The 27,636-nt window shown below is 47.8% G+C and overlaps 1 protein-coding gene and 1 long non-coding RNA gene across 5 annotated transcripts; one reads left to right on the top strand and one right to left on the bottom strand.

Moving 5' to 3' along the window:
• Nucleotides 1-286: 286 nt before the first annotated feature.
• Nucleotides 287-26,325, top strand: LOC142897730 (activin receptor type-1-like). Of its 4 annotated transcripts, none has more exons than XM_076040249.1 (13): nt 287-726; nt 12,892-12,987; nt 13,113-13,189; nt 14,185-14,442; nt 15,029-15,304; nt 16,146-16,412; nt 18,411-18,613; nt 21,563-21,662; nt 22,579-22,725; nt 23,069-23,344; nt 24,620-24,817; nt 25,110-25,240; nt 25,327-26,325. In XM_076040249.1, coding segments are annotated over exons 2-13 (2,070 nt in total). In that variant the 5' UTR covers nt 287-726; nt 12,892-12,985; the 3' UTR covers nt 25,462-26,325. The 4 variants fall into 4 exon arrangements, with proteins under 4 accessions (XP_075896364.1, XP_075896366.1, XP_075896365.1 ...); XM_076040251.1 differs by lacking the exon at nt 12,892-12,987 and adding an exon at nt 4,152-4,248; XM_076040250.1 differs by lacking the exon at nt 12,892-12,987.
• A 231-nt stretch (nt 26,326-26,556) lies between these two features.
• Nucleotides 26,557-27,581, bottom strand: LOC142897733 (uncharacterized). Its single transcript, XR_012928486.1, has 3 exons — nt 27,051-27,581; nt 26,742-26,930; nt 26,557-26,647 (listed from the first exon to the last, which is right to left on the bottom strand). It is a non-coding gene; the product is annotated as an uncharacterized LOC142897733 (long non-coding RNA).
• Nucleotides 27,582-27,636: the final 55 nt, after the last annotated feature.

Raw genomic sequence — 27,636 nt, 5'->3', positions numbered from 1 at the left:
TGGGGCTCAATTGGTTTTTCTCTGATTGTACAAAGCGCTTTCACCTTTGTGATTATTGTCCAACCATCGTTTTGCCCTGTGTGCGCCGTACAAATTCAAGTTGGTTGACTTAAAAAAAAAAAGAAGAAGAAAGAAAGAAAGAAAGAAAGAAAGAAAGAAAGAAAGAAAGAAAGAAAAGGTGGAGCCGAGCAAATTTTATTTTTGAAATACGTCACCGGAAACGCATCTAAACCGTAGCTACACTCTAACCGCCTTTATTCCGCCGAGTTGTTGCGAGGAAACTTCCTTCTCCGATCCTGCATGGTGTGTTTTTTGTCGCCTTCGTGGCTGCTGGGGCTGGCGCGCCGCGGAAGCCCGCATAAAGCTAGCATGAGAGGAGGGAGACGACTTTAAAGTGCCTCCTGCTGCCTTCGAGTGCGGACAGCGCCGAGTCAACAGGCCACTTCTTCTTCCTCCTCCTCCTCCTCTTCTTCTTCTTCTTCTTCTTCTTCTTCTTCTTCTTCTTCTTCTTCTTATTTTTTTGTTGTAGTAGTCTCTGCGGACGATAATGTTGGCGTCACGGTGCCGCTGCTGCCCAGACTTTGGAAAACAGCTCGAGTGCAGTCGGTGAATTGTTGGGGAGATGGCAGAATAGTTGGTCCTGCGTCAGTTGCCGAGCCCTTTTCATCGCACTTTGGAAGAGGAGGTGGAGGAGAGAAACGAAAAGAAACACACCAACACCCTCAGGTAAGTTTATTAATGACGCAGCTGAAATGTACGTTCGTTTATTTTATTTTTTTTTATTATTTTTTTTCCTCCCATTATTTTTGTGATTCCTGTTGCGGTGAGACGGTGGACTGCAGCGCGTCCAGGTGGACGTGGAGAAGTTTGCCGATATGCGGGACTTGGAGGTGTCGTGACGTGCTAGCTTACAGGAGTGTGTGTGGGGGAGAGAAAAAAATAAATCACGTCTGTTGTTGCGAGATTTTCTTCGCTATAACAACAACAACAACAACAACAACAACGACAAAAATAATTCTTGGCCTGTTTTGTCACTGCACCGCAGTCTGACACATTTGTTTTACGTCCCCCGTCAAGCCAAGCTAACGTAGAATCTTGAAATCAGCTCGGTTGTTGCAGCCAAGTCCCATATTATTATTATTATTATTATTATTATTATTATTATTATTATTATTGTTATTTTTTTGCGTTATAAAGGTATCGTTCGTTGATAAATCGCTGAGATTTTTCGTGTGCGATTCAAAACACTTCTCGCCACCGCCTCGGTTTCACTATCGAACGATTCTCTCGTCGCGTCAACCTCGCGGCTAGTTGTGACTCTTCTTTTTTCTTTTCTTTTTTTCCCCCCTGAAGTCTTGTAATTTATTTTTTTGTCTTGCAAACAGTTTGGGAGGGTCTCTCTTCATCGGCGCGTCTCATCATCCCACGCTGCGCGCTGTTTAACATCACAATCGAGTCCCATTGATGGGCTCCGTTGACCCGCAGACGGTCGTCTGAGCTTTTCTGAATTAACACATACACATACACAAGCAGTGGCGGAGCCAGAACATTTTCCTCGGGGGCGGCCTGCGTGAGATTATGACTCGCATGGTGGTGGCAATAAGTAGATACATGAAATGTCTACAGGACTGTTTTTCTTCACTGTAGTTGATTGTAGTTATCAGATGTTTTCAGTGGAACCATATAACAGTCACACAGAGAACGTGAGATGTTAAAATTGTAATGTCAGCTTGTTCCTACTGTCCTACAGTCTGGGTTGGGGTTGCATTAAATTTCGTATTATTCTGTCTTGTTTACACGAAGAACAAAGTCTAGGCCAATCGTCTTGTCAGAAATGCATGTAGAAATCAATCAACAAAGACATGACTTGAGGTGCTGCTGGGGTGTGGAAGTATAAGGCCCGATGGCCACCTCGTAGCTCTGCCCCTGCATACACACACACACACACACACACGCGCGCATCTTATCCATCACAAGATGCAAGACCCATCGCAACTCAAACTCAACTGAAAGATCAATCAGGACAGTTTTTTGCATTTTCAGTGCGGCTTTGTGGGAGCCTGGCGGAGCTGCTTGATGAAAAGGTGCGAACGTCCATCGCCAAGGTGTGAACCCTTAGCTGGAGACCTTCACAGATAATTGCCCAGATTATAGAAAGTGTGAAGGGGGGGGGACGTCTCGCACTCGAGTGTCCTTCCTGATTCCGAATCAACTCGTGGTGCCGCTGCCTCCGCCTCCTCGGTCCCACTAAAATGACCCCCCCTCCAAACCTTTTGTAATTCCACTACGAGTCGGCGCGTCTGCTCGTCTGAGGGTTGCCTGCGCCATACCTTCACCCTCAGAACTGTATTCATTAATCTTGTTGAGGGTGCGGGGGGGGCTTCCAAAAGGGCCGCGGCCATTGGCTGACCAGCATATGTGGACTGCACATGTGCAGTGATGGGATCTGGCGTGGGAGATGGTCTAATCATTTTGGATTAGCTGCTCGAAACGAGCTGGGACAACTGGCGCAAGCTGGAATAACAGCTCAGTGGTCCTCGGGGAGCTCTGCGTAGACCGTTGAAACACAACCCTTGCCAAAAGTAAGTGTTTTTCTTGAACTGATCGCTGATGTGGAGGCGGCAGTGGTGGTGGTGGTGATTGGAAGGGGATCGTGGGATTGGGTTTCCAGTTTGTGGCCGTTAGCTCGGCCTTGTTACTGGAAGTTTTGTTTGTGCAGTTGATGGATGTTCTGGAGAGTGTAATCCTACTGTGGAAGGGGGCTCCCTGGCGTTGGGCTGGGTTGATGGGCGCCAGGGGCTCTCAGTGGACGTGCCCATGGTGCCTAGCTGACAGCGGTCAGATAAGGAAAGACGTCAGAGAGTCTGGGCCGAGATATGGTCCTCCACCAGGGCGATGGGTTCCTGTCCTGTGGAGCCACCAGCGGGCTCTGCAGCCTGATTGTGACCCAGGCACCCTGCCACTCTGATTAGTCCCCTTGTCCTCCCCACGTTCGGTTACACGGCTCTGTTTTTTTGTTCGGCCTCATTGTTTCCAAGGGCCTATCAGTGCGACCGTAACCAAGCAGGAGGTTATCTGTTTCACAATGCATCCTGCGACAGCGAGGCCGGCCTGTGTTTTAAATACAGTCAGGGCTCGCTCGTCATTCTTGGGGAACTTTGCATGGAAAGAAACCCCTCAGGAAATTATTATGTTTAGGCAAAAGATGACCTTTGTCGCAGCAAAGCATTAGCAAAAATGAAAACGTACCCATTAAAACGATCACAGGGTTTGGTGAAATGAATCAGTGCTGCCCCTGCTGGGATTGCTATCAAATACTTGAATACTTGAAACAATGAATTTGGTGCAAATAAACGTCACGGTGAGATTATTGATTATAATTGATTCAATTCAAATGCAAGTTTTTTTGCAGATATTTTGAGACTGTACTTTAATAAAAGTGCTTGGATAGCTAATTCTTGATAGCTTATCCTCAATTGAGCCTTCAGATGCTTCCCCCCCCCCCTCTTTCAATAACTTTTTTACTGCTTGTTAACATTTTCACAAACAAAGTAGAGGTTTTAGTGGAATAAAGACAGTAAGATGCAGTAAGACGTAGTTCATTTACATATTTGTATGTCAAAAGTAAATAAGTGTTAATACGAAATACATTTTTTTGCTCTTTCTTTTTCTTTCTTATGAGTTGGGAAATGTTTCTATTATCTTTATGAGTTAAATACAGGTGGCATTCTGACAACACGGCATTCCAATGAGGTCAGAGGATCCCAGAAAAGCAGGAGGAGTATTGATCGGCTGAGGAGCCTGATAGATGGAGCAGATAGTCTCTGGTTCGGTACAGTATGCAGGTGGAGGCTGAGGGAAGCATGAGCTTCAAGAAACCCTGTGAGACTACGGCGGGTGGGGGGTGGTTGGGTGGTGTGAGTGTGTAAGTGTGTGTGTGTGGAATCAGGTTACGCAGTCTGTCATTAACAAGAGAGCTGCAGTTATGAGACCCAAGATAGCCTCCTTCAAGTCTGAGCAAGACTCTGACGCTCGTCGCTGGAGTCAGAGGGAGCTTTGGGAGGGGAAAATACTGTAGGCTATGTCTGTGCGTGCGCGCGCGCGTGTGTGGGAAGATTTGTATATGAATATGGGTGTTTGTGTGAATGCAGGTGGGAGGTGTTGACTGAAGGATGGAAGGAGGCCAAGAGTTTGCTGTGTGTCAGAACTCGGCGTAGCATCCTTCGGCAGTCTCTGCTCCGGCATTGAGTAAGGTTTACATGTTTTACATGTTGCTTTGCATGCATGCGCGTGTGCGCGCAAGTGCACGACTGCTTATCCATGTGCATACATGCTGACTAGCAACAACCCTGGCATCAGATGAGGCGGCAGGCTGCAGAGGAACGCAGCATGTGGGTTGCATTTGCTCCTGCTCTATGCTCGTGTCCAGCTTTTTAGAAAAGGGCCCCTCTGTCTGCAGTGTTATTTTTAGTCCCCCCCCCCCCAAAAAAAAAAAAAAAAAAAAAATCCTTGAGCCTCTTTAATAATCATCAGCCTTATGTTGCCCAAACACATCATGATGAGAGAGGAGCTGTTTGGGACTTCCGGGCACTGCAGTCTCAGCATGACATTGGAAGTAAGGAGGGTGGAGTGGTGGTGGTGGTGGTGGTGGTGGGGGGGGGGGGTTGGAGAAAGAGAATGAGATAAAAGACTGCCTGTGTGTATCTGCCAGAATTTTTAAGCCTTGCTTCTGTGGTTGCTGTTTGCAGTCCTGCTCTCCCCTTCCTCCTCTGGTGGCCCCTGCACAGACTTATTGATTTTTTTGCGATTCTGTGTTCGTACGCCGGCTAAGACCAGTGGAGACGGTGAGACGGGTGGAAAAGACACCAGCGTCTGCAGGCACACACACACACATACACAGAGCCGCAGTGCTGGCGGGCCCACTCTTCCCTCTGCTTCTGCCCCAGACTTGCATCGGAGACATTTTGCAATACACTTTTTATGAGCCCTTTCCCTCGCATCAGTGCTCTCGCCCCGCTCAGCCGTCGGTGGGGGAAAGTTATGGCGTAGTTTTCAGTCGGCTGCGTTGCACTGATCCGACTCCCAGACGGAGCGCGCAGCCTCTCTCGCCGGGCTGAGGGCACTCTCTGTCTGAACTGAGATTCACACTCGGTGTGAGCCATTCAGCTGCCAGGGCACAGGGTCATAAACTGCCAGTGACTTTTATCCCGCCGGCGCGTTTAAGGGTCACAGAAATGGCGTATGTTTGAATTCAGCGCTCGTTAGATCGCAGCCTTCTTCGCTTTCCCCCACGGGTTGACGAGCTAAATCTGTGAGTTTTTGTCTTCTTTTGACAATAAAATGAAATGATTGCTAAGATGACCAAAAAACTCTCACGATGATTCCTTGACGTCGCCCAGTAGCCGCATGAAGAGCACTTTGCACGTTCTCACAACCCAAGCCAACATTTTCAATTTGGTTTGTTGGGAGAGTGAAGTACCCATTAACAGTTAAAGGAACAAATAAAAATAAAAAGCCAGAAGATTGTTTTTTCGGGAGGGAGAGGGGGGGAACCCTCAATTTTCTGTGTAATTTATCAATCAATCATATAATTAACTTCCATTTGGAAACTCTGTTCTCAGTTTTGTTTCATGCAATTCGCCTCAGGCAGTTTTGATTTTAATTATGTATGACTCATTTGGGGGGGAAAAAAAAACACAGAAGCAATTTTATTGTATCATAAATCAAATCCACTTCATTTTTTTTCAGTTTTTTTACACATTCATTTGGAGTGTAACGCCAGTTGGAACATCGATTTGATCTTTTGAAAGTCTTTTCAAAGCCGTTCGCTGCTGCCCTTCAGAAGACCGGGATGCTCGTGGCAATAAAAGCCTCCGCCAGCGGCGGAGTGTAAAGACTCGGCTCAGCGTCACACAAAGCACGGAGCTGTTTTCACGTCATCTTGTTGCAAATGTGTTTACTGAATGGTTCCCATCATGGCCATTTCATGTGTGGTGTTCAGGGGCTAAAAATTGTGGGGCTAAAAGAAATAAAAAAATTCTCAAAATCAACACATTCAAAATGTGTTTTCGCCGAGCACCACTTCCTGCCATTATGTATCCAGCTTCAGTACTTGTAAGGTAACATGCTGTATTCACCACCGCACAATTTGGAGCTTTTTCATTGTGTGTGGTGAACAGAGTCACTATAATAATGTTCAAACATTCCTGGAACAGTTTATACTCACTGAATTAGTAGGATTATTCATGTTTGTAAAATATGAGTGTAAACATCAACTTTGAAATTGAATCCTAACTACTCGCTAACCAGTTGTCTGGTGGTCGAGCCGGCCTGTTTTCTGAAGCCCACCAGATTCAGCAGAAGTGGTTCTTATGTTGTTAGTCTTCTGACTCCTGCAGATCTGTCACGCAGAGCCAGAATCAATCACGGGCTAAATATTCTCGCAGCTGCGAAGAGCGGTGCTCTCACCTCGGGGTCCGACTTGCTTGTTTCACATGAAGGTGAAACGGCTTCAAGGGTGTGCACGGATACAAATCAAAGTGTCCGTTTGAATAGCGCCGCTGCCTATGTGGGCTGAACTTTGCGAGATGGCCCTTACGGGGGTGATGGGTGGAGGGTGGGAGGCGCGGGGGGGATGAGAGGTGGCGTGTTTGTGCATTCCTCTGACGGCAAACGTAGCAGACAGCCATAAAGTCGCTGTTTGAACTGGCTCTTGAAAGTGTTGTGTCGGCTGTGTGAAAACGTAACAACGTCTAATTGCTATGGTGACTCTTGCGCTGGGGACCCGTTAACGACTTCAACTAGACGTAACGCTGCGCGGTTGTGTCTCGTTAGGACTTCAAGCGACGCAACGCTGCAAGTGGAACTCGCAGAATTGAGACAAAGTCTCTGGAGGTGATGCGGGGGCACCCGGTGGAACTTTGTTCTCACGGCTTGCTTGTTTGCGTGTCCGTTCGTGTTGAAAACCTTACTCCAAATAACAGTTGAAATAAAATTAAGAAATGCTTCTCTGTTTGTTTGTTTGTTTGTACGGCCTGAGTTGTGTTGTCGGTACACAAAGGCGAGGCTTTCGCTGCAAGAAGAGGCAGTTGTCGATTCTGATCGCATTTGATCTCGGCCCAAACGCGTTGTGTGCGTTTTCCGTTGTACTGTATCCAAGAACCAAGTACCTGCTGGGCTGTTGCCAACTGCAAAGAATGTGAGAGAGAATCAAATCAAACGTTAGCGCGAGGGCCATTTGCATTTGATTACACCCTTCGTGTTGTCTGGGGACCGCAGCCCCCGAGATGCTTGTTGGGTTCCTCGGAGACGGACCTTTTTGCTTGACCCGATGTGGCTTTTCCGAGGTGCTGCGAGGTGAGGATACCCTTTACGTTTGAAGAGCCGATCGGCTAAGGTTAACGATCTTGGCAAGGGTATCAAGAGGAGGGTCGTGCCGCGTTCACCGTCGCACCACGCAAGCCAGCGGCGCTCCGAGGCAAAGCGGCGAAAATGATTTAAATCCTGCTGCCAACACGCCAGGTTGGCTTGGAATCAGTACAAAAGTAATGAGCTTACCTGTGTTCTCCGATGACACACGGGCCTGTTCCAACTCGCCTCTCGCCGGCGCTCACCCTACCGTCACTCTGATGAATATCCTTATCAACAGGATGTTGTAGGAACCAAGCCAACAAAAAAACTTTTCAGCTTTGCTTTGCTAAAAATTTAGGGTCTCGTTGCAGCTCTGTTGACTACAGAAAAGGCCCAACCTGCTCCAGAATGAAGTCAACCATATTATTCTGACTGGTTAAATAAATGGCAAAGAAACAGTCCTGCCAAAACTATACAAATATTTCTGGATCAAAGATTCCATACTTAAAGGAAATATGTTATTCAAGGCTCATCATTTTTGCTTTAAACTTCTGAAATGGCCACAAATTTTGGCGGGAGGCTACAAAGCTCTAAAAATAGTACGTGAATTTGTGGCGGAACACCACAAATGAACTTAAGCACGGCAAGCCCCGGTGCGCTCTTTTTGTAAAGCAAATTGTGATAATTGCTTGCATCACACCCCACCAATTTCGGTAATAATGCTCTGACATCCACCCATCGCTTAGTCATGTAATTAAAGTGGTGCAAAGGAGTCGCCGGCCTCGCTCTTTGAATATGTGGGAATCCCACTTTTCAGCGTTCAGGATCACATTCCTCCCATGTCAGGTTCTGCCGTCTGTTTCTTTTGGCAGTATACCATCATGGCCAAGCGAGATATTTCCCAGTACACCGCTTCATCTTGGCTTCTAGTGTTGTTGAGCGTCGGCCACGTTTCTTTCCCTAAACCGATGCTCTGATACTCTCTGTTATATTCCGAGCAAAAACCCAATGGACCTCGAGTAATTCTGTAAAAACCCAACCTAGTCTTGAATTACCGCAGTCTGATCCTTTGTTACTCAAACCAGCTGCTCTCTTAATATTTGTCCGAGCATTTTATACGCAGTCGGGCACAAACTCCGTCCTAACATTTGCTGCTCTTTCAGGTACTGCAGAACCTTGTTTGTCTAAGTTGTATAATGGTCCAGATGTGTCTTGGCTGGAAGAAACCTGCATCTTTGGCAATTTAAGAATGGCACATTCTCCCTTTCCAGCTTTTGGACAACTAGTCTATTAACCATGGCCTATGCTATGAGCCAATTCTGGAAACACTATATTGAATCATGATAGGTGAACAAAAAGACAGCTCATTTTTTTTGTTTTTAATGTAATCCTAGATTTCATCAGGGATTCATTGCTCTCAAAGTTGACACTGTGTCAGACAAAGATTTCTAATCCAAGATTATGATAAATCCGTCTGCAGTGTGCAATGAATTTGCAAAAAAGACAGAAAAAAGGGGCCGCACTTTGGCTGGTAGCCCCAGGATACTCTTGAGATGACACAGCCGGAGATTGTTGCACTTTAACGTCGCTGGCGAAGACCCAAAATATTTGTAATATTACCGCTGCAGCCAAATAGTTCTGCGACAGCCTCCTTTTTTCTAAAGCGTCCTCGTCTCGATCCGAGTAAACTGCCATATTTTTCAAAAAAGTGTTTACGCTTGATGTTGTCTGCTCTACCCCGACGTTCCTGCCGCGCAACGGCAAGCGCGGTGGTCAGAAACGTGTCAAAGCGCGTTCCCTCCAAGGCACTTCGACTTTTGAGGCTCTTCTTCTCCTTGAAACTCTAACATTTTAGTCATCCCGAGTGTCGAGCACGACCGTGGGCGCAGACCGCTGGCCGCCGCCGAGCCTCGCAGCCCAAACGCAAATGTGGGCCGCAGCAGAGGCGAGGGCTTTCGCCCTCAGGTCTCCATTACACCCACATCCACCTTGGAGCCGACCATCTGTGTCCCCGACGGCATGCTGGTACTTTGGCCGTCTGGCGCCGGGGACTGGGAGCAGCGTGAATTCCGCATTGCCCCAGTCTCCGCCCGCCTCTTCCCCTGCAGTTTTTCTGCAATTTTCCTCGCCGTCTTTGCTATTTGCGCCGCGGCGAACGGTGCCAGGCTTCCAGCGCAGACACAGATTCCACCTCACCTCTCCCCCTTTGCCAGCACGATGACTCAGCAGCTCCTGCAGGGTTTTTCAGCCTCCCCCTGCCTTCCCCTCCCTCCCTCACCTCCTCCTCCCCCCTCTTACCTCGCTGCTACACCACGCTCATCAGACAAAGCAGATTTTTTTTTTTTTCTTCCCTCAACCCGATTCAGAAACGCAACAAAATATTGAAGCATCCGAGCGGGACAGCGAGTTCGTTCTGGCTGAAAACCTTCTCTGCAAATTGTTAGAAAATGTCACTTGGAAACAAGGAGAAGGTGACTGGTGAATTGCGAGACAAGGGGTTCAAGGATACAGAGCTGTGAGGGCGTTGGGCCCTCGTTTGTCTCTTTTTATCATCCAAACAGTCGACGTCCGCGACGGCGTTAAGTTATTTCAGCGTTGGAGCGGCGCGTTGTAATCATCTCCATCTAATCTCATCCTCCTCCCTCCTTCCCCAATATCAAATTGGAAGTCCTTATCTAAAACGCACTGAATAGCGGGAAGGGATCGCTGGAAGGAGTCCGGGGAGGAAACGTGGCGTTATGAATTCCACGCCGTCGACACGTGGGACCGCCGTCGCGTCCGCTGGGAGACGATCTCAGCGGGAGTTGATGCTAACGCGCTTGCTGCCGGGCCGAGTCTTCTTTTAAGGAGACTCCATACACACACACTCGCACACACACGACTGCCTTATGTCAAGATCTTTGAGGGTGGGGGGTCTATGCTTTTTAAAATGAGCAAAACATGCCCCTGCACATCTTAAGAGGGGGTTGAATGTTCAACATAGCTGACGGCGGGGCTAAAGTATTTGAATTAACAAACACCAAGTTGGCGCCTTCGCCTGTCGACAGGAGTCATTGGAAAGCATTGGTCCTGCAGTCGGCTACCATGGTCAATGCTGCTGTGGACGCAAGTTCAGACTGTGTTTATTTGACACACAAACCTCAAACTTTCCTTTTCCACCAGAGTGAAATGTAAATGAAGACGATTCGATAGGTTTCAGGTATACAAAGCATTTGAAACATCAAACGTATGGTTCGCTCTCAGACATCCCTCAGTACAGAGACCTGTTGAATTGATGGCTCCCAAAAGCAATAGGGACAGATATCTTGAATTAATAATAACCATGTGGCTTATTCCAAACCGCTCTCCTATTACAGCGCCACCTCCAAGTCCAACGGAGAGGGGGAATAATGGAAGAGATGGGAGTGGGGGGGGGGGGGGGGGGATGAGGGGAGCGACGTCGCACTCTTGGCAGGGTGTCAACTTGCCGGAGTGTTCAATATGTTTGCAATATATGGCTGCAGCACACACGGACACGCAGATACAGGCCTGCAAAGTTATTTTTTCTGGTTGCCGTCGGTTCCACAGATGTTTGTCTCCCTCTGAGAATCTCTGCTGACATCTCGGCTATCTGGAGCAGCTCAACCCCCCCCCCCCCCCCCCACCACCACCACCGCAAAACTGTTTGCTCGCCCAGCCCCGGCGATACGTTATCGGCGAGCCGCACCTCTCACGTCTCCCTGCCTTCGAAAAATAAAGAAAAAGGAATCAGTCTGCAAACAGAAGCCACACGCATACAGGTGTGTGCTGGACAAACAGCGCAGGAGTTTGTTCAAACCCAGCGGGGATCCCGTGTTTGGATCCTCGGAGCTCCGCTTCTTCCCCCCGCCTCGTTATTTAACTCGGCCCCAGACGCCGGCGGCTCTATTCCGGAGAATTGAATGGACGGAGCGGGAGATGATTTAAGGGCGGCCCGACGCGGGTTCTCTCAGCGCTGAATGTAAATGGGCAGCACATCATTTCTGGGCGCTAATTGAGGCCATTAAATGGCGCCTTGTGACTCGCTCCAGTTGGTTAATTGTGGTGAGTTATCGATCTCTCTCTGTCTCTCTCTCTTTTTTTTTCTCTCTCTCTCTCTCACACCCCCCCTGCGTTGTGACCCAGTCCACGTCGGAAACGCAGGAGGTCAGACCCAAAACCAGCGGGACGCCGCCACTTTAAAAAGAATATCATCATTATTATTTTTTACTTCCTGGATTTGGACTCTGTGTTCTCCAGACGGTCGTCTTTGACTCGACTCCTCTGCTTATCTCTCCATCCTGCCTCCTTCAGGCGCCCCCCCCACCCCCGGCTTCGCTGGAGCGCCAGACAGCCGTCCTCTACCAGCATGGTGCCCTTCTTCCCTCCCTCCTCCGCCCCGTCCTCCTCCTCCTCCCTCGGGTGCTGACACCAGACACCTCCTTGTCCCACTTCTCTTCCCCTCTTTCGCCGCACGCGTCACTCCCGCATTAGCCCTTTTTTCCCTCTGCCCTCCGCTGACCCACTGTCCCCTGTTTGCTCCCCAGCTACGCCTCCACCCCCCGTCCACCCCACCCACCAGCACCACCCACCCCACCGTCGGTCCGAGGGGAGCAGACAAAGCTCCTGATTATCTCCGTGTTGCAGCCTCTTGTTTTTTGTGCTCTGATTAAGGGAGCAGCGAGCGGTCCACGGCTGCGGGTGGAGGCGGGGGCTGGGGGTGAGGGTGGTCGGAGGCGGGGGCCGCGGACGCTAGCCGTTGGGGTCGCGGCTAGCGCCGCGTGCTTAATCGTTTATGTCTGCGAGACAGACACAAAGGCCTGCGGGGGGTCTCGGGTGGGTGGGCGGCGGCGGCAGCAGCAGCGGCAGCGGCGGCAGTTTCTGGGGTATTTATCATTGGCACAGATGCACTCAAGCGCGCGTGCTTCCAAGATAACGGCGGCAGCGTAGCATGGCAGGATCGGGGGCACGCTGCGGGGCTGCGCTGTGTCTGCGCAGAGCTCAGCGCAGCTCGCTGCAAATTGTTCCTTTGGGTTGTTGGACTTTTTAAACCGTGTGATTTATGTATTCATTTTTGACTGCCATTATTTTTAACGTATTAAAATTTAGCGAGCCAATAAACACGAGTTCCCCCCCCACACACACATACACTCACACACAGACGTTATTAAATATTGAAGGATTCGACCTCTTGTCTCGTCTCTTCTGCAGGTCTCTCAGCGACAGTATTTGGGCTCCCACCCTGCTGCTTCTCCTCCCGCTGCTGCGCTCCTCCTCCTCCCCCTCCTCCGCTGCTCTGTCTGCTCCTCTCCCTCCCCTCACTGCCAGGCAGCCTGTCCCTCCAACACACACACGCACGCACGCACGCACACGCACGCGCGCGCACACACATGCACGAGGCAGCCAATAGGAAAGCACCAGTCTCCCCATTGCTTGCCACTCAATGCCTTGTTGCCAGGACAACAGGAAGGCATGAGACCCACTTTACTCGAGCATTTTAAACTTGGTGTTGACTCTTTTTTTTTTTTTTTTTTGAAAATAAAGGGAAAAGGTCTTCTCCCCTTCTCATCCCCTGTGACTCTCAGGCAAGGTGCCCCCGACCTGAACGGCTGCGCCGAAAGACGTTTCAGACGCGCAAATGTGAAATTGCCGTTAAATCCTTGACATCCTGGTCTTTTTTCAGCCCATTCATCATCAGACTGCTTCTTATTTCTCTCCCTCTCCCTCTCTCTCTCTCTCTCTGTCTGTCTGTCTCTGCCTGCCAGGTCTACGATGACGACTGAGGCCATGTTTCCTTTGCTGCTCATCGTCCTGCTCGTTCCCGCCTGCTCCAGCCTGGGAGGTAAGTGTCCTGTCACAAGAGCGCAGCCCCGTCACGTCAGACCTTTCTCCGCCGGAGATGAGGCCAGAATCCGGTTAAATTTAGCTTCAGCGCTCGGCTTTGATCCCGCATCAAAATGGAATCGCGGCACGTCTTGAGGTGACGCCGGGGGTCGCACACGCATGTCTCCATGCGTAGTTCACAAACAAACTCACACACATACACTCACTTTCACACACAGTCTCTCAGCTTCTTTGTTTCTCTCTGGCCCCCTCATATCTTGTATGAAAAGAACAAAAATTTCACACTCTTCCCCCTCCAGCCCCCTCCTCAGTCTGTCTCCTCTCATCTGCCGTCTCCCAGGGTTTTTTTTATTTTAGCTCTCGTGTCGGCGTATTGCTTTGGGAAAATACTTTTTTAAAAAAATGCCAGGCTTGCGCTCTCAACATTTGTTACATATTAGGGATGCAAATGATAGATTCATTCATTAACCGCTAGTTGATTGACCTTATTGATCGATTAACGATTCATTGATAAGCGGCGATTTTTCCTGAGAAGCTAAATTTCACATACATGGAAAATGTGTAAGGAAGACAACATTTAACCCTTAAATAATGTTGAGGGTCCAATGTGACTCATTTTTACATTATTGAACAGTAAAAACACCCTAAACATGTATCCTCTGGCTTTAACTTCTAATGGGTCACATTTCAACTTTTTTTTGTTTAAGTTGTTTCAAAGTAATGTGTTCCAGGTATACATGTATACACCACACCATTTAACCCCACCCAAAAAAAACTGCAAAAAACTTTCAATTAATTGCGACTAATTTAATTTAATCGATTAAATTCTTAAACAACAATTAATCAATAATTGATTAATTGTTAACATCCCTATCACATATACGCAAATTCTATTTCAGCGTTTGAGAATTTGTTTCTAATGATGTAATTATGTCTGTCTGTCAGTCTGTCTGTCCGTCCATCATAATCTTTTGTCTTCATTCTGTTAACCAGGTGATGCCGGCGCACCGACGATGTCCCAGTGCGTTTGCCACGGGACGTCCTGCATCGGCGGGGAGCGCTGCGCAGGCCCGCGGTGCTTCACCTCCCTCGCGGTGGCCAACGGCACGTCGCTCCTCCAGAAGGGCTGCGTGGCGGCCAGCGAGGAGGGCTCCCTGTTCTGCAACAGCAGCCCGTCGCCCGAGCTGCTGGTGGAGTGCTGCCATGGAGACCTGTGCAACATGAACGTTTCCCTGCGGCCGCCGGTGAGAGGTGAGAAAGCACCGCCCCTTGGGATTTGTCTTGGGTCTGTTCACAGTGGGATAAGTTGTACATCCAGGCTTCATGAATATTTGATGCTGTCTGCCGTTTACGTCCGACGGCCGGCCCCCCTCGTTGCGAGCTTTTGGAGCCGACTCTGTACGGCTTATTTAACCACCACTGGTGAATATAAAACTTAAAACTGTGTGCTCTCACCATGAGCACACAGCTTAACGGACTCAATGACTCTGTGTTTGCAGTAAAAACGCTGCTACAACTACCTGACATCAACAGCGGGGTTTCTATTGCAGATTTGCTCAAACTTTAATCGATGTTTTCAACTTGTCGATGAAACTCAATTGCGCGCCTCAGTGTTAAATGACTGCATTTCTTCTTCAACACGATCTCTGCTCTCGTGTTCAATCATTCAAAGAATCCCGGTAGTCGATGTTCCAGATTTCTGGTCAGTTTTATTGGTCCCTTCCTGTGGAAATCTTTGTGTTTTGTTTTCCAATTTGACTGAATGCCATTTCATTTGAAGCTACACAAGCCATATTTGCTTCTAATGGGCCTCGGAACTCTGTCTGTTTCCTCGCAGACGCAGAAGAGCCGTCTGCTGGCAGACCGGCTCTCAGAGAGCAGTCCTGCGTGTGCGAGGGCGGCGAATGTGAGCGTGACCGTCGCTGCACGGGCCAACAGTGCTTCTCGGCGATGAGGACGGTGAACGGCGCCGTCGTCCAACAGAAGGGCTGCCTGAGGGACGACGAGGAGGGCAGAGCCACCTGTGCCACGCCGTCCTCTTCGACTCACGTTGTCAAGTGCTGCCAGGGCCATCTGTGTAACATGAATGTCACCGTGCAGGCTCCCGGGAGAGGTGACTTTCTCCATACTGTCCACATTCTTCTTGCAATGTAAAGTTGTGCCTTAGTTCTGCCATAGATTTTACTTTGAAAGAGGGTCTATTGTGAAAAACTGACTTTTTCAGCTCCTAAACATGTCTTTTTGTGCTACTGGCATGGAACACATGCTAACACACAAAGTGCAAAAAAATCTCTTGCTGGTCTGACTTCTTCTATGTTGCTGCAATGAAGATTTTGCTCCACTTTCTACATGACAAGTTGTTACTTGATAATCACCATTATGATTATCAATTGATTAACAAAACCTTTTGTATTGTTGGAAGTTGACCACCAAAATCTATTAATTCAGTCTGGAAAAGTCCATAATTGAGCATTTAATTCCAAATCTACGGAAATCATTATATAGTTGTCTTGATTCTGGACTCCAGTGTTTTTGCATTGCATGATTAATACTCATCACCAAAAACTCACTAGATAGCCATATTTACAGCATAATTAGCCCTCTGTTTACAACCCCTGGTAAACAAAGAGACTGTGAGGCTGTGTCAAAGGGCTGCATGAACACCTGGCTGCCCATATTGAAGCAATCTCGGGAGAAGTACCACTGCCCTCTGTGACATCACAAACGGGTTATTTCCAGAACTGCTTGCTACAAAACAACTCTACTTAAAACAAGGTTGAAGAAGAAGAGGATGGACTTTTTTTTAATTCTTTTAAGATCTTTGATAGACTGGAGTTGCATATGATAATTATTACTGTCGGAAAACTTCAGTGAAGCGAATTCTGCTTTATGCAGGACCACCAACTCCCACCATGCTATTGAAGGCGAGGTCATCGTTGTGCGTTCTTTTGCAGAGGACGAGGTGAAGCGGCTGAGGATGGAGGAGCACGAGTGCGTGTGCGAGGGCAGCGCGTGCGCCTCAGGGAACCGCTGCAGGGGCTACCAGTGCTTCTCGTCCCTGGCCGTCACCGCCGGCTCCTTCTTCTACCAGAAGGGGTGCTTCAACATCTACGAGCAGAGCACGATGACCTGCAAGACCCCGGCGTCCCGGGACCAGAAGGTGGAGTGCTGCCACGGGCACCTGTGCAACCTGAACATCACCGTGCAGCTTCCTGTCCAAGGTACCGTGTCCGCTTAACTTCACCAGAAAGTAGCATACAGACATTTGTGGAACTGATTTGTTGTTTTTTCACCTCCCCGGTGATAATTTGTTAGCTTATGTTTAACATAGGAAAACCTGGAACAGTCATGGAATTTGCAAATTCCATTTTTCAGGCCTGTGAAAGCCATGGAATTTTGTAAAATCACACAAAGTTTTAGAAGAGTGATGAAATTCGACCGTGCCTGTTACTTATTCACCTATATAGTTTTGTCTAATTGATCGCCTATAGATTTCACCTGTGTTTACCTTTATGTTGTAAGCAATTATTGTACCATAAGATAACTGTAAAAGGTTCATGTCTTTTAAGCAAAAGATTCTGAATTTCTTGGTTGCGGTGAAGTCATTTCATTCAAGGTCATGGAAAAGTCAATGAAAAGTTTTGAAATCTTGTCAGTGAAAATGAGTGGGAACCCTTTGCAGCACTCCAAAAAAAACCTTGTTCCCTCAAAAAAAGATTTTCTGGGGACAAATAAAGAACTAGCTTCATTTTTCATTTATTTTTTTTTTAAAGATTTGCTCAGTTGAAAGCAAAGTTATCTCACCAGATATTAACCACGGCCATCAGTAAATGTCATCCTATTTTCTGATGGGCAGTAAACAAGTAAAATGTCAGCTAGTCGCAACATCCCTCTGACAAATTGCTGCAGGGCTGATTTTCCATTCCGAGCCGGCCGGCGTCGTGTTTATGGAAAATGTTCGGAAGATTCATCAGCAGTGAGGGTGATTGTCAGTCCGTCCGAGTGCTGCTCTGCGTCAGCCGCGGGAGCCTCGCCATCAGCTGCGGAGCGGCGTCCCTGTGAAATCGGGCCGTTCTGGATGGATTCCGCTGGCCGCAGTTTGGCCCCAGCGTGGTCACACTCCCTGGCACTTTATGAAATAGAAAAAAGGGGGGGGGGACGCAGTGGGCAATCCAAAAGGGAGGTTTTGAATATTATTTAGTCACGGCCCACTTCCCCGCGCGCTGTCCCTTTCAAAGGCTGTCAGAGAGCCGGGCTGACGGGAGACCAGAGGGCGAAGCCACCTGGGACCGGAGGAGCCTCTGGCATCTGCACACAGCCGCTGTTTGGCCTTTTCACCTCACGCTTTACTCTCCGCAGCGGCCGGTTCTCTCTTTTTTTTTCATATTAAATTCCAGCGCTGAACCTGTGCTGTAGCTTTTAATCTGTGCTTCTGGGAAGCAGGGGGTCAGTGCTCGATATTCTTGCTACAGTTGCAGTGCGACTGGGAGCTGTGCAGACAAAACGTATCCCCCCCAGTGTGCAAATCGGAGAGAGTTTTCTCCGACTCGTGTGTGTTTGAGTTGAAACGGTTCATTATTTGAGCAGCTGAGAAAAGGGGGATCATTGTCTGTGCTGCAGGCGGAGCCCGGAGCGGCCCCCTTCTCCCTCGGAATGTTTAGAAAGTGTGAATGGTGGTCAGTTCCTCGGGCCGCTCGCTGGTGACTAGATGAGCTCCAATCTGTGCCTGTGTGTTTGAGAGAAGGAGTGTTTATGCTCGTGTGTGTGTGTGTGTGTGTGTGTGTGTGTGTGTGTGTGTGTGTGTGTGTGTGTGTGTGTGTGTGTGTGTGTGTGTGTGTGTGTGTGTGTGTGTGTGTGTGTGTGTGTGTGTGTGTGTGTGTGTGTGCGTGTGCCCACGCCCTTAACTGGTTTTCTCCAGAAGGCGTGCAGGAGTTCTGCAAACCTGTGATTTGTGTAGTGCGGAGCCTCGCTATGTGTGGTCCTGTCAGAGGCCACAAAAAGATTCATGGGAAGCAAGAATTTCCCCGCAAAAAAAAACAACAACTAAAACTCGTTTGAAGGAAACAACTCACGGCCATCCAAACTCCTATTTTCTCTGCCTTATGGCGCTTTTTAAGAATGTGCAAAAATCTTTGAGCTGAAACTCTGAGAGGAGGTCTTGAAAATGGAAATGTTTCTGCTTCCTCCCTCACCCGCCTCTCCTCTCTCCCCTCGTGTAGAAGAGCTCCCCGGCTACAGCGTGCCCCTGCTGGTGGTGGCGGTGGTGGTGCCCTTCGTCGTCCTGGTCGTCCTCTCGGCCGTCGCCATCCTGGTGTTCAGACGCATCCACCGCAACCAGATGGAGCGGCTGACCTCCCGGGACGCCGAGTACGGGACCATCGACGGCCTCATAGCCTCAAACGTGGGCGAGAGCACCCTGGCCGTAAGTACCTGGACCCCTGGGAACAGTGCAGGAAGGAGGAAGAATGTCTTTTATTCTAATTGACCACTGTGTTGGATATAAAGAAAAAAAAATTGTTCTTTCTTTTAATCGCCTCAGAATGTATCTAACGAGGCGCAGAAGGTCCACTGTATTAAACAAGTCAATTAAAAGCAGCGACACTGTAGTGACACGTCTTCCAGCCGTCGCCAGCTCCGTCGGACGTTTCACCGAGCAGACGTAGACAAGTGAAACTTGGCTCGCCGAGCGAACGTATCTGAAAAAAGTCTGTAAAGTAGCAGCAAAACATTCTGGATCTTGCCAGTGATACTTCAGGGGGGGAAAATAAAATAAAAAATTGGCTCGTTTGGGAGTTTCTGAATATACGGCAGCTGATCAAATGGCTGTTGACGCTGACCACTCCTACGAACAAAAAAGTAAGTTACGAGTTGGTGCCTCTGCTGACTAATGTACAGCTACATTTCGCACCGTCACAGTTCCATTGTGTAGGACCAGTGGTAGTTTTGTGAGTCGTTAGAATTTGCTGCTGGCGACTCGTCCCTGTGTAAGTAGCAGTTTGCAAAATATCCTTTGATTACAATAATTGAATGCAGTACTTGGACAGTAAGCCTTTGAATGGGTACTTTGTGACCTAGCAATAGTATTTAAACCTGTGTTTATATATTAAAAAAAAAAATCTCAGAGGCTAAACGTTCACATACATTCAGGCAACGCAAACAAGTTCTGTGTGGACCAAGCGGGGGTGGTTGCATGTTTTGTTTTGGGGTCCCCCCCCCGCCCCTCTCTTCCTGGGACGAAATTGTTGTTTGCGTCTTGTAGGTCTTTTTTTTTTTCTCCCTCTCTTCTATATATTTTCACTCCACTCGACCGTGCACCGTCAGTTTTTCAGCAGAGTGGTTTATGTTTTTGAGGCCTCTGCTAAACTGATCCAGAGTCGAGGTGGAGCCCTGTGGTTAGGGCTCAGTCTGCGAGACAGCCCACAGCCCGTTCGCCCGCTCTCCCACTGTGTAATCAAGTTGAGCAGAAACTGCTCGCAGCAGCGCCGAGCCTGCGCCCAGACAAAACACACCGCTTCTCACCGTCCGCACTGGAAAGTCCTTATCATCGTGAAATCACACCATTCTCTTATAAGAACTGGATACCGGACTGGCAATATGGCGGTGTGCCGATTATTCCCAGTGGTCACTCGAGGTACTGCAGCAAAATAATCCCATGGGCCCAAAAAGCATTTCTCCCATAGACCATAATATGCACAATAAATGGCTGACAGGACGACTGTGACCTGAAATGCGATTCATAGCAACTCTTTCAACTGCAGATTTTTTTTTTTAGTTGTCTGATTCGATTTTTTTTAGATCTTTTAGTTGTTTAATAAAATGATGAAGGCCAGAAAATTCTCCACAATCGTTCTGATTGGCCAAATAGATCATATGAGTTACAGAGACATGATGGGAAGCGACACCACTACACATGCTCTATGGGCCCATTACTGCGGAAGTGGAAAACTTTTTCGGCGTACGCGCTGAGTGAGCAACTTCATTGAAATGAAGGGGCCGCCATCTTGGACTCTGGGGGTTTGGTTATGCAGCCAAGCGTTTCCCATATGTTTACTCTCCAGAAGTCGCAAAGTCTTCCCGGTAAACACGTTGCTCCCCTGAACCACATTTAGCTTGCAAATAGCTCCTGGTGTGTGTGTGTGTGTGTGTGTGTGTGTGTGTGTGTGTGTGTGTGTGTGTGTGTGTGTGTGTGTGTGTGTGTGTGTGTGTGTGTGTGTCTGTGTGTCTGTGTGTGTGTGTGTGTGTGTGTGTGTGTGTGTGTGTGTGTGAGGAAAAAAAAAAGATGATTTCATCCTTCTCTCAAAATCCTTTTTACATCCATTGTGGTCCTGGGGAAATGGGGGAGTCCAGATATGAAACCGCAGACTGATTTGGCGTAATAAAAAAAAGGTGCTCGGCAGCGTGAGTGAGGTTATTAGAACAGTGGTTTACGAGCAAATCCAACATGTGCGTGTCCCACCGCTGCCTGCCTGCCTGCCTGCCTGCCTGCCTGCTGCTGTCTTGATTATGATTTTGCAGGGGAGGGAAAAAACAACCACAGCAACGACAATCCTCCTGTACCGCTGCGACGGATTTAAAACTCTCCACAGAGCAACTCGTCATTGATTTTAAAGCCCTTGTTTCACATTCCTCTGTTGTGACTCCAAATTGTCTCTCCGGCAGCTCCTGCATTATGCATCTGTTTATCTGAGACATCACTCTTCTGTTGTTTTTCAATCCTTTCTTTCCCCCCTCCTCTCTCGTCTTGTAACAGTTTACAGGGGGAGTTGGGGGGTGGGTAGGGCGGCAGCTGCCGGCTCCGCTGCGGGACACACTGCCCCCCTGTGTCAGCGTTGGGACGCTGCACGCGTCTAAAGCCGAGATAAAAATAAAAGGCTTAGCAGCATTGCGCCTGTTTTAAAGTCTGGTCCTTGGATTAGATCAAATCTCCAGCGAGCCCACACCCAGTCAGCAAGGAGCCGGGCGGGGCGGGTGGGGGGGAGAGGCAGAGGCACTCCCGTTGTTTACTCAACAGGGGGCACTCTGCACCTCCAGCGCAGACACACACCCACTCACATATGCACACGCGCGCGAGCGAGCAATATCACGGCATGCGCCCTTCCATCCCATGTGGGCGCCACATCAAAGGCAGCCTGCATGTATTAGTCACCATCTGAGTCCCAGATGCTCCTTATTTCATCTTTTTTCCTTCTTTCTCTTTTTTTCTTTTTTTTTTTTTTGGAAGGCTCAAGCCGTGGGATTCCTTCAGGGAGGTTTTCATTCAAATGGCTCGATTACGGACGCACATACAACAACAACAACAACAACAACAACAACACATTTAAATATACAGCCTATTTATTCTGGATTTCTTTTGTTTTTTCTCTCCTCCCAGGATCTGCTGGATCACTCCTGCACCTCAGGAAGTGGCTCAGGGCTCCCTTTCCTTGTTCAGAGAACTGTGGCACGACAAATCACACTTAATGAGTGTGTCGGTGAGTTTCCCCTTCTTGGCTGCACACTTGATTTGCGTAAAAAAAAATAAAATAAATGTATGTCTGTGCTGACAAAAGGAACCTGTGTAAAAGACACCTGCAAAAACAGACGGCAACAAAAAGCCTCTCGTGTGAGAAAATGATGCTGCGCTTGATTTAAGGGCTGAGACGCTGTCTGAAATTAAACCATAGCTTGTTTTCTAAACCAGTGTCGCTCACATACATGTACATGAGTACATGACCTTTTGGTCAATTCACCTCAGCAAAAATAATACACATAAAAAGCATTTGTACGAGGAAGCAGACGTTTAAAAGTGTTGATTTAAATTTGATTTAGTTTCTGATATTTCAATTGAGAGCGGAGAGAACAGCTGCGTCTCACTGCCAAAAAAAAAGTGACACATTGCTTTTATTTTTGTGGCCATGTGAACGTAGCGAGAGATTATTAACAGCCGAATTGGTAATGTGAAAAGGAGACAAACGTTGTTGACTCACGCTGGGATGAAAAATTTATTTCATGACTCAAACCCTTGTGTCGCAATTGCCATTTTCACGCTCCATAAACCCATCTCGGCGCAGCGTGCTCGAGTGGATTTTTGGCCACAAGGTGGCAGCACACGGAGGTGACATTTACACAGCAGAGCCTCAGAGCAAAGCCTTTATTAGCCAGTGACGGTGTGACTGAGTGGTCCCATATATATGTATGTATATGTACATAATACGACAAAAAAGAAACACTCACACTTCAACATGATTATTTTCTCCCCACATTTGAATGCATCTTCAGTGTTTAGAAGGTCGCTCCCATTTAAAAAAAAAAAAAAAAAAAAAAAAGTATTCTTGTTAACAAGATCTGTTATTCTTGTTGCCTTCCTACTGTATGAAAATGGACTTCTCTTGTGTCTTTGCCCTGCAGGAAAGGGTCGGTACGGGGAGGTGTGGAGGGGTCAATGGCAGGGCGAGAGCGTTGCCGTCAAAATCTTCTCCTCCAGAGACGAGAAGTCCTGGTTCAGAGAGACTGAGATCTACAACACGGTGCTGCTCAGGCACGAGAACATCCTCGGTACGTTTCCTCCGAGGAAAAAAAAGAAGGGCTTGGTTGGATTGGGCTCTTGTTACCACTTAAAATGTGTATATATTTGCAAAAAATGTTTTTGGGCAATTGCACAACCACTTTTCTTGTTATTGTTTTTACTTTATGAACTCTATCTAAGAAATAATCTCAAACTGATTGTGATACGTCGGTGCTTGCGTGTGTGAAAGACAGTCAAGAGACCCAGTCCTCAACTTTTTGACTAATTTAAAAGTAACCAACTAATACCCATTAAATCATCCAGCCACAGCTGGTGGGTAATTAAACTTTAATTGTTACAGCCTCCAATAACACCCCCCACCTCCACCCACAGGCTTCATCGCCTCAGACATGACCTCCAGGAACTCCAGCACCCAGCTGTGGCTCATCACCCACTTCCACGAGATGGGCTCCCTGTACGACTACCTTCAGCTCAGCACCCTGGACGCCTGCGGCTGCCTGCGCATGGCTCTGTCCATCGCCAGCGGCCTGGCCCACCTCCACGTGGAGATCTTCGGCACGCAGGGCAAGCCGGCCATCGCACACCGTGACCTGAAGAGCAAGAACGTGCTGGTTAAGAAGAACGGCCAGTGCTGCATCGCCGACCTTGGTAAGTAGGGGAGGTGACGGGCTCAGGTGGCAAACATATTCATGTTCTGTACCTAGGTAAAAGTATGGATACTTGAAGGGAATAAAAACTGTGGTTAAAGTAAAAGTACTGATTCAACTCCTTTACTAAAGTACAGGTCCTGAAATGTACTGAAGTAAAAAGTAAAAATGGTTTTGATTGTTTTTTCTTTTTCATCTATGGTTACACTTGTACTATCAATAACCAATGGTATTTTCTACATGTTTATTTTTCCATGTACTGAAAACATACTGAACATTGACCCCAAAGCCGAGGTACTCCAAAATACGATCTACGTCCATATATTGAACTACACAACAACAGAATTCAAATAGCTCCACTTCAAGACAACTACAATGAATACAAATTAAATTACTTTGAACAGAATTTGTGTTTTTTTTTAAACCCAAAAGTAACAAGAATGTTTTTCCGACAACAGGAGTACAAAGTTTTTGTACACTAGTGTAGACGTAAACGTAAGAAGTCGTCGGAAAAAGAAATACTCCAGTCAAGCACTGATAGCTGAAACATTGATTCATGTACAGCAATAAAGTATTTGCACGACATTACTTCCTCTGCAGCCGGGTTCTCTCTCTGTAAACAGGCCTGTGCAGTTGGCGTAGGATGCAAACAGCAGGCAGAAAGCCCATCGGGCGTATGTCTCACTCATTTGAACTAAAAGAAAAGCGCAAGATGGCTTTAACTTCTCAGAGCTGCTTTGGGCTTCACAGGCTCTGCATAAGAGGCGCAGCGGTGGCGAGGTCACTCCTCTCGCTGCTGTCTGCCGGGGACAAATTAGTTGTCAATTTAGGAAGAACAGCCCCTTAATGAAAGCTCCACTTGGCCCTTAATCAAAAGCACTTTCAGATGCAACTCTGACCGTTTTGCCTTAATTCGCCAATGTTCCATTCGAAAATGTTTTGAAGGAAAGGAGGAGGAAGGAAGAAAAAAAATGAAGAATTGCAAATAACAAACTAATTCTGGACTCCAGCTTCAGCCTGGCGACATACGTCATGTGTTTTCATGCTCCGTGTCCTGGGTGACGCATGTTGCCATCCCCCGAAAAGGTGCTGGGTGTTGTTTGTCGCGCGAATGATTGTTTTTATGTCATCGTGTCCGTCGTGTGTAGAGGGCAACAGCTGTTCAATTAAAAAAAAGAAGTTTTTTTTATTCAATATGAGAGAGGGAGTTGAGATTAGGAAAACTATAAAGTCTGGTCTTTTAAGTCTTGTGTTTTTCCCCACTCTCTCACAACAGGTCTAGCAGTCATGCACTTCCAAGACACCAACGAGCTGGACGTGGGCAACAACCCCAAGGTGGGCACCAAGCGCTACATGGCTCCTGAGGTGCTGGACGACTCCATCCAGATGGACTGCTTCGAGTCCTACAAGCGGGTGGACATCTGGGCGCTGGGCCTGGTGCTGTGGGAGGTGGCCCGCAGGACGGTCAGCAACGGTAAGAGACGTTTGAAATATTTGTACTAAAGTATAAAGAAACACAATAAATATTTTGTTAAGTTACATATACAGCAGGATAAAAAAAAAATTGCACTTAATTTGCAATTAATCGCGAGTAAACTCAGGACAGTAATGCGTTTAATCACAATGCAAAATTTTTAATCGACTTACAGCCCTAATTTTCTTTACTTTGTGTGTGAATATATGGAGTTTCGCCAGCAGAACCCGGTTAGTTCCACTGAAACTAACATGTCGTCGTTCTGTTCTGTTACGCTCCGCTCCACCTTCAGGCATCGTGGAGGACTACAAGCCGCCTTTTCACGACGTGGTGCCAAACGATCCCAGCTTCGAGGACATGAGGAAGGTTGTGTGTGTGGACCAGCAGAGGCCCAACATCCCAAACAGATGGTTTTCAGACCCCGTGAGTACGCCGCGCCCCCGAGTACGCCAACGCCATCGGGTCTGCTTGGCCTCGAGACTCACTTGTTGTCTCGTCTTGCATTTCAGACTTTAACCTCCATGGCCAAACTCATGAAGGAGTGCTGGTACCAGAACCCGTCGGCCAGGCTGACGGCGTTGCGCATCAAAAAGACTCTCACAAAGATCGACAACTCTCTGGACAAAATCAAAACAGACATTTGAGGCCCCCCCAAGAGGAAGGAGCGGCGGGGGGGAAACGTGCTCATGGCCTTCGAAGACATCCAGAGGGTGGATCGGCTCGGGGAAAAAGACAAGAGTGCCCTTATAGCGGCACGTGCCTATATTTATTTTAAAAGAAAAAACCGCTTGGCGGGGGACGTTGCTTTTGTCATCCAAAGATGGCTCACGGGGCATTTTTTTCAGACTGCCAATAGTCTTGGACGTAGGAAAGTATCTACTGGACTTGTGACATAGGAGCCGGACTGTTCTTCAAGGAAGGAGCCGTTAGTCGAGCATTTGAGTAGGCTTCGCTTTTGCAGATTCTGTTACAATTAGTTTGATTTACACACACACAAACACATTAAAAAAAACAAAAAAACAAAACAGCTGTTCAAACACACTAGCAGTTTCTGTGGTACATCGTCAGCCGTTTGCGTCCGACTTGTGGACAACTCCCCGGGGGAAGACAGAAACCCACTTGTTTATATCGACGTAGTTGTTGTTTTTCTGTTTGTGTTTTTTTAATCGTTATTATTGGCAGCGACAACCACAGCCAGCAGTGTTAATGTTTTTACCTTGTTTGTACATGTACACGTGTTTACAACTCTCTCTGTCGGAACAATCCTCATCGCTCGTGCGGTTCCAGCATCCGTCGCGCAGACGTCGTCCACCTGCAGGTGCTCTGTTGCAGACCTTCTGTACAATATCCAGCCGTTGGGTTTCCTTTTTTTGTTTTTTGTTTTTTTTTATATATACAATGAACCATGTACCTGTTCCACGTTTTTGCTGTCTGTCAGCTTTACAGAGACGGATGCTTGAAACGAAACAAAAAAAATAAAATAAAAATCTTCTCTAGGTGCCGCTAAACTCTCCTCCTCCTCTTCCTCTTCCTATTCCTGAAGCCTGTACGTGAGCCTATGAAGCCCACACACCGTCTCAAGATGCATTGTTGAGCAAACAAAGTCTCACTTTGCTAGCTTTTCAATTCCTCAATAGAATTTTATATAAATGAGTGGTTTATATTAATTGAATAGAAAAAAAAAAAAAAGAAAAGCTCCATGCTGCTCTTATGTCTCTTGTCTTCCCACATGGAAACAGTCTGCTGTGCCAAACTCAGGTGTGAAGCATTTTCAGGGAGCTAGTCAGGGAACCAACAACGAGCTCATCAGCTTCTTTTTCCCTCCTCGGGCTGAAACAGAGACAGGAAGTGAGCGCCACAAGCTGTCCTTTTAGAATTAGAATACAAAGAAGTGCCCGTGAGCGAAGCTGCTGAACACACTGACCATTACAACCTTACAACCACCGGCCGCATATTCAGAGCCATTCGATCCACCGCGGCCTGGCGGTGGGTCGGAGGAGTCGAGCGGTTCAGGCTGTGACCCCTCATCCCGGGTTCAGCGCTCTGCTCCTACTTCTCAGTAGCCGCTCGTACTTGTATGGATGACGGGAATCCCCCGGTGCAACAGAGCTTGCTGTAAATGATATGTTATCTTATTGTAGTGACACATTAACAGATTGAAAGTTCAGCTAAGAAAAACAGGAGTTGAGTCTTACTGTATGTATGGCGGCTATGTTTCTTTTTAACCACTGACCTGTATGTTGCAGTGTCTGTTATATCGTTACTCATGCGTGCGGCACTCAAGTTTGAGCGTCAGCCTCCCCGCTGTTTGCCAAAGTAGCGGAAACACACCTTGGGGTGATGTTGCCGCGCAAGCGCGCCGAAGTGCTGAGCTTTTCACTTTGCACCGGTCTTCAGGTACAGCTTCAAGCAATGGCTGCCTGTGAGTGTTTAACTCTCTGCCTGCTTCCACTAGCTACGCTCACTCGGGTTCTATGTGGTTTTTGGGTGGAGGGAAGTGGCAGCGATCCAGTGGGTGTCTGCTAGCAGTCAGCCGGGCAACTGGTTGATTCTTAGGGGCTGAACATATGTAGTTGCAATCATGTGTACAGGGTTCTATGCATGTAAGACCTGCTGTTGCTGCACCTGAACATCAAAGATGTGATCTGCCAGTATATGTATGGAGTGTTGCGTGGCTATTCTGTGTTTTCTGGTGTGTTGAAGCAGAAAGTGACTTTGAAACCACAGAAGAAGAATGAAAAACTGAAAAGAAGCACAGAATGCAGCACTACGAGGACAGAGGACAGCGCTGAGGGCCTTTCTGGTCAGACAGAATATAC

The sequence above is a fragment of the Nelusetta ayraudi genome, unplaced genomic scaffold (genome assembly GCF_046127955.1).
Source record: "Nelusetta ayraudi isolate G7.1 ecotype Tasmania unplaced genomic scaffold, CSIRO-AGI_Nayr_v1 ptg000060l, whole genome shotgun sequence".
NCBI lineage: Eukaryota > Metazoa > Chordata > Actinopteri > Tetraodontiformes > Monacanthidae > Nelusetta > Nelusetta ayraudi.
The sequence above is the reverse complement of the archived record's forward strand: the minus strand, read 5'-3'. Positions and strand labels throughout refer to the sequence as shown.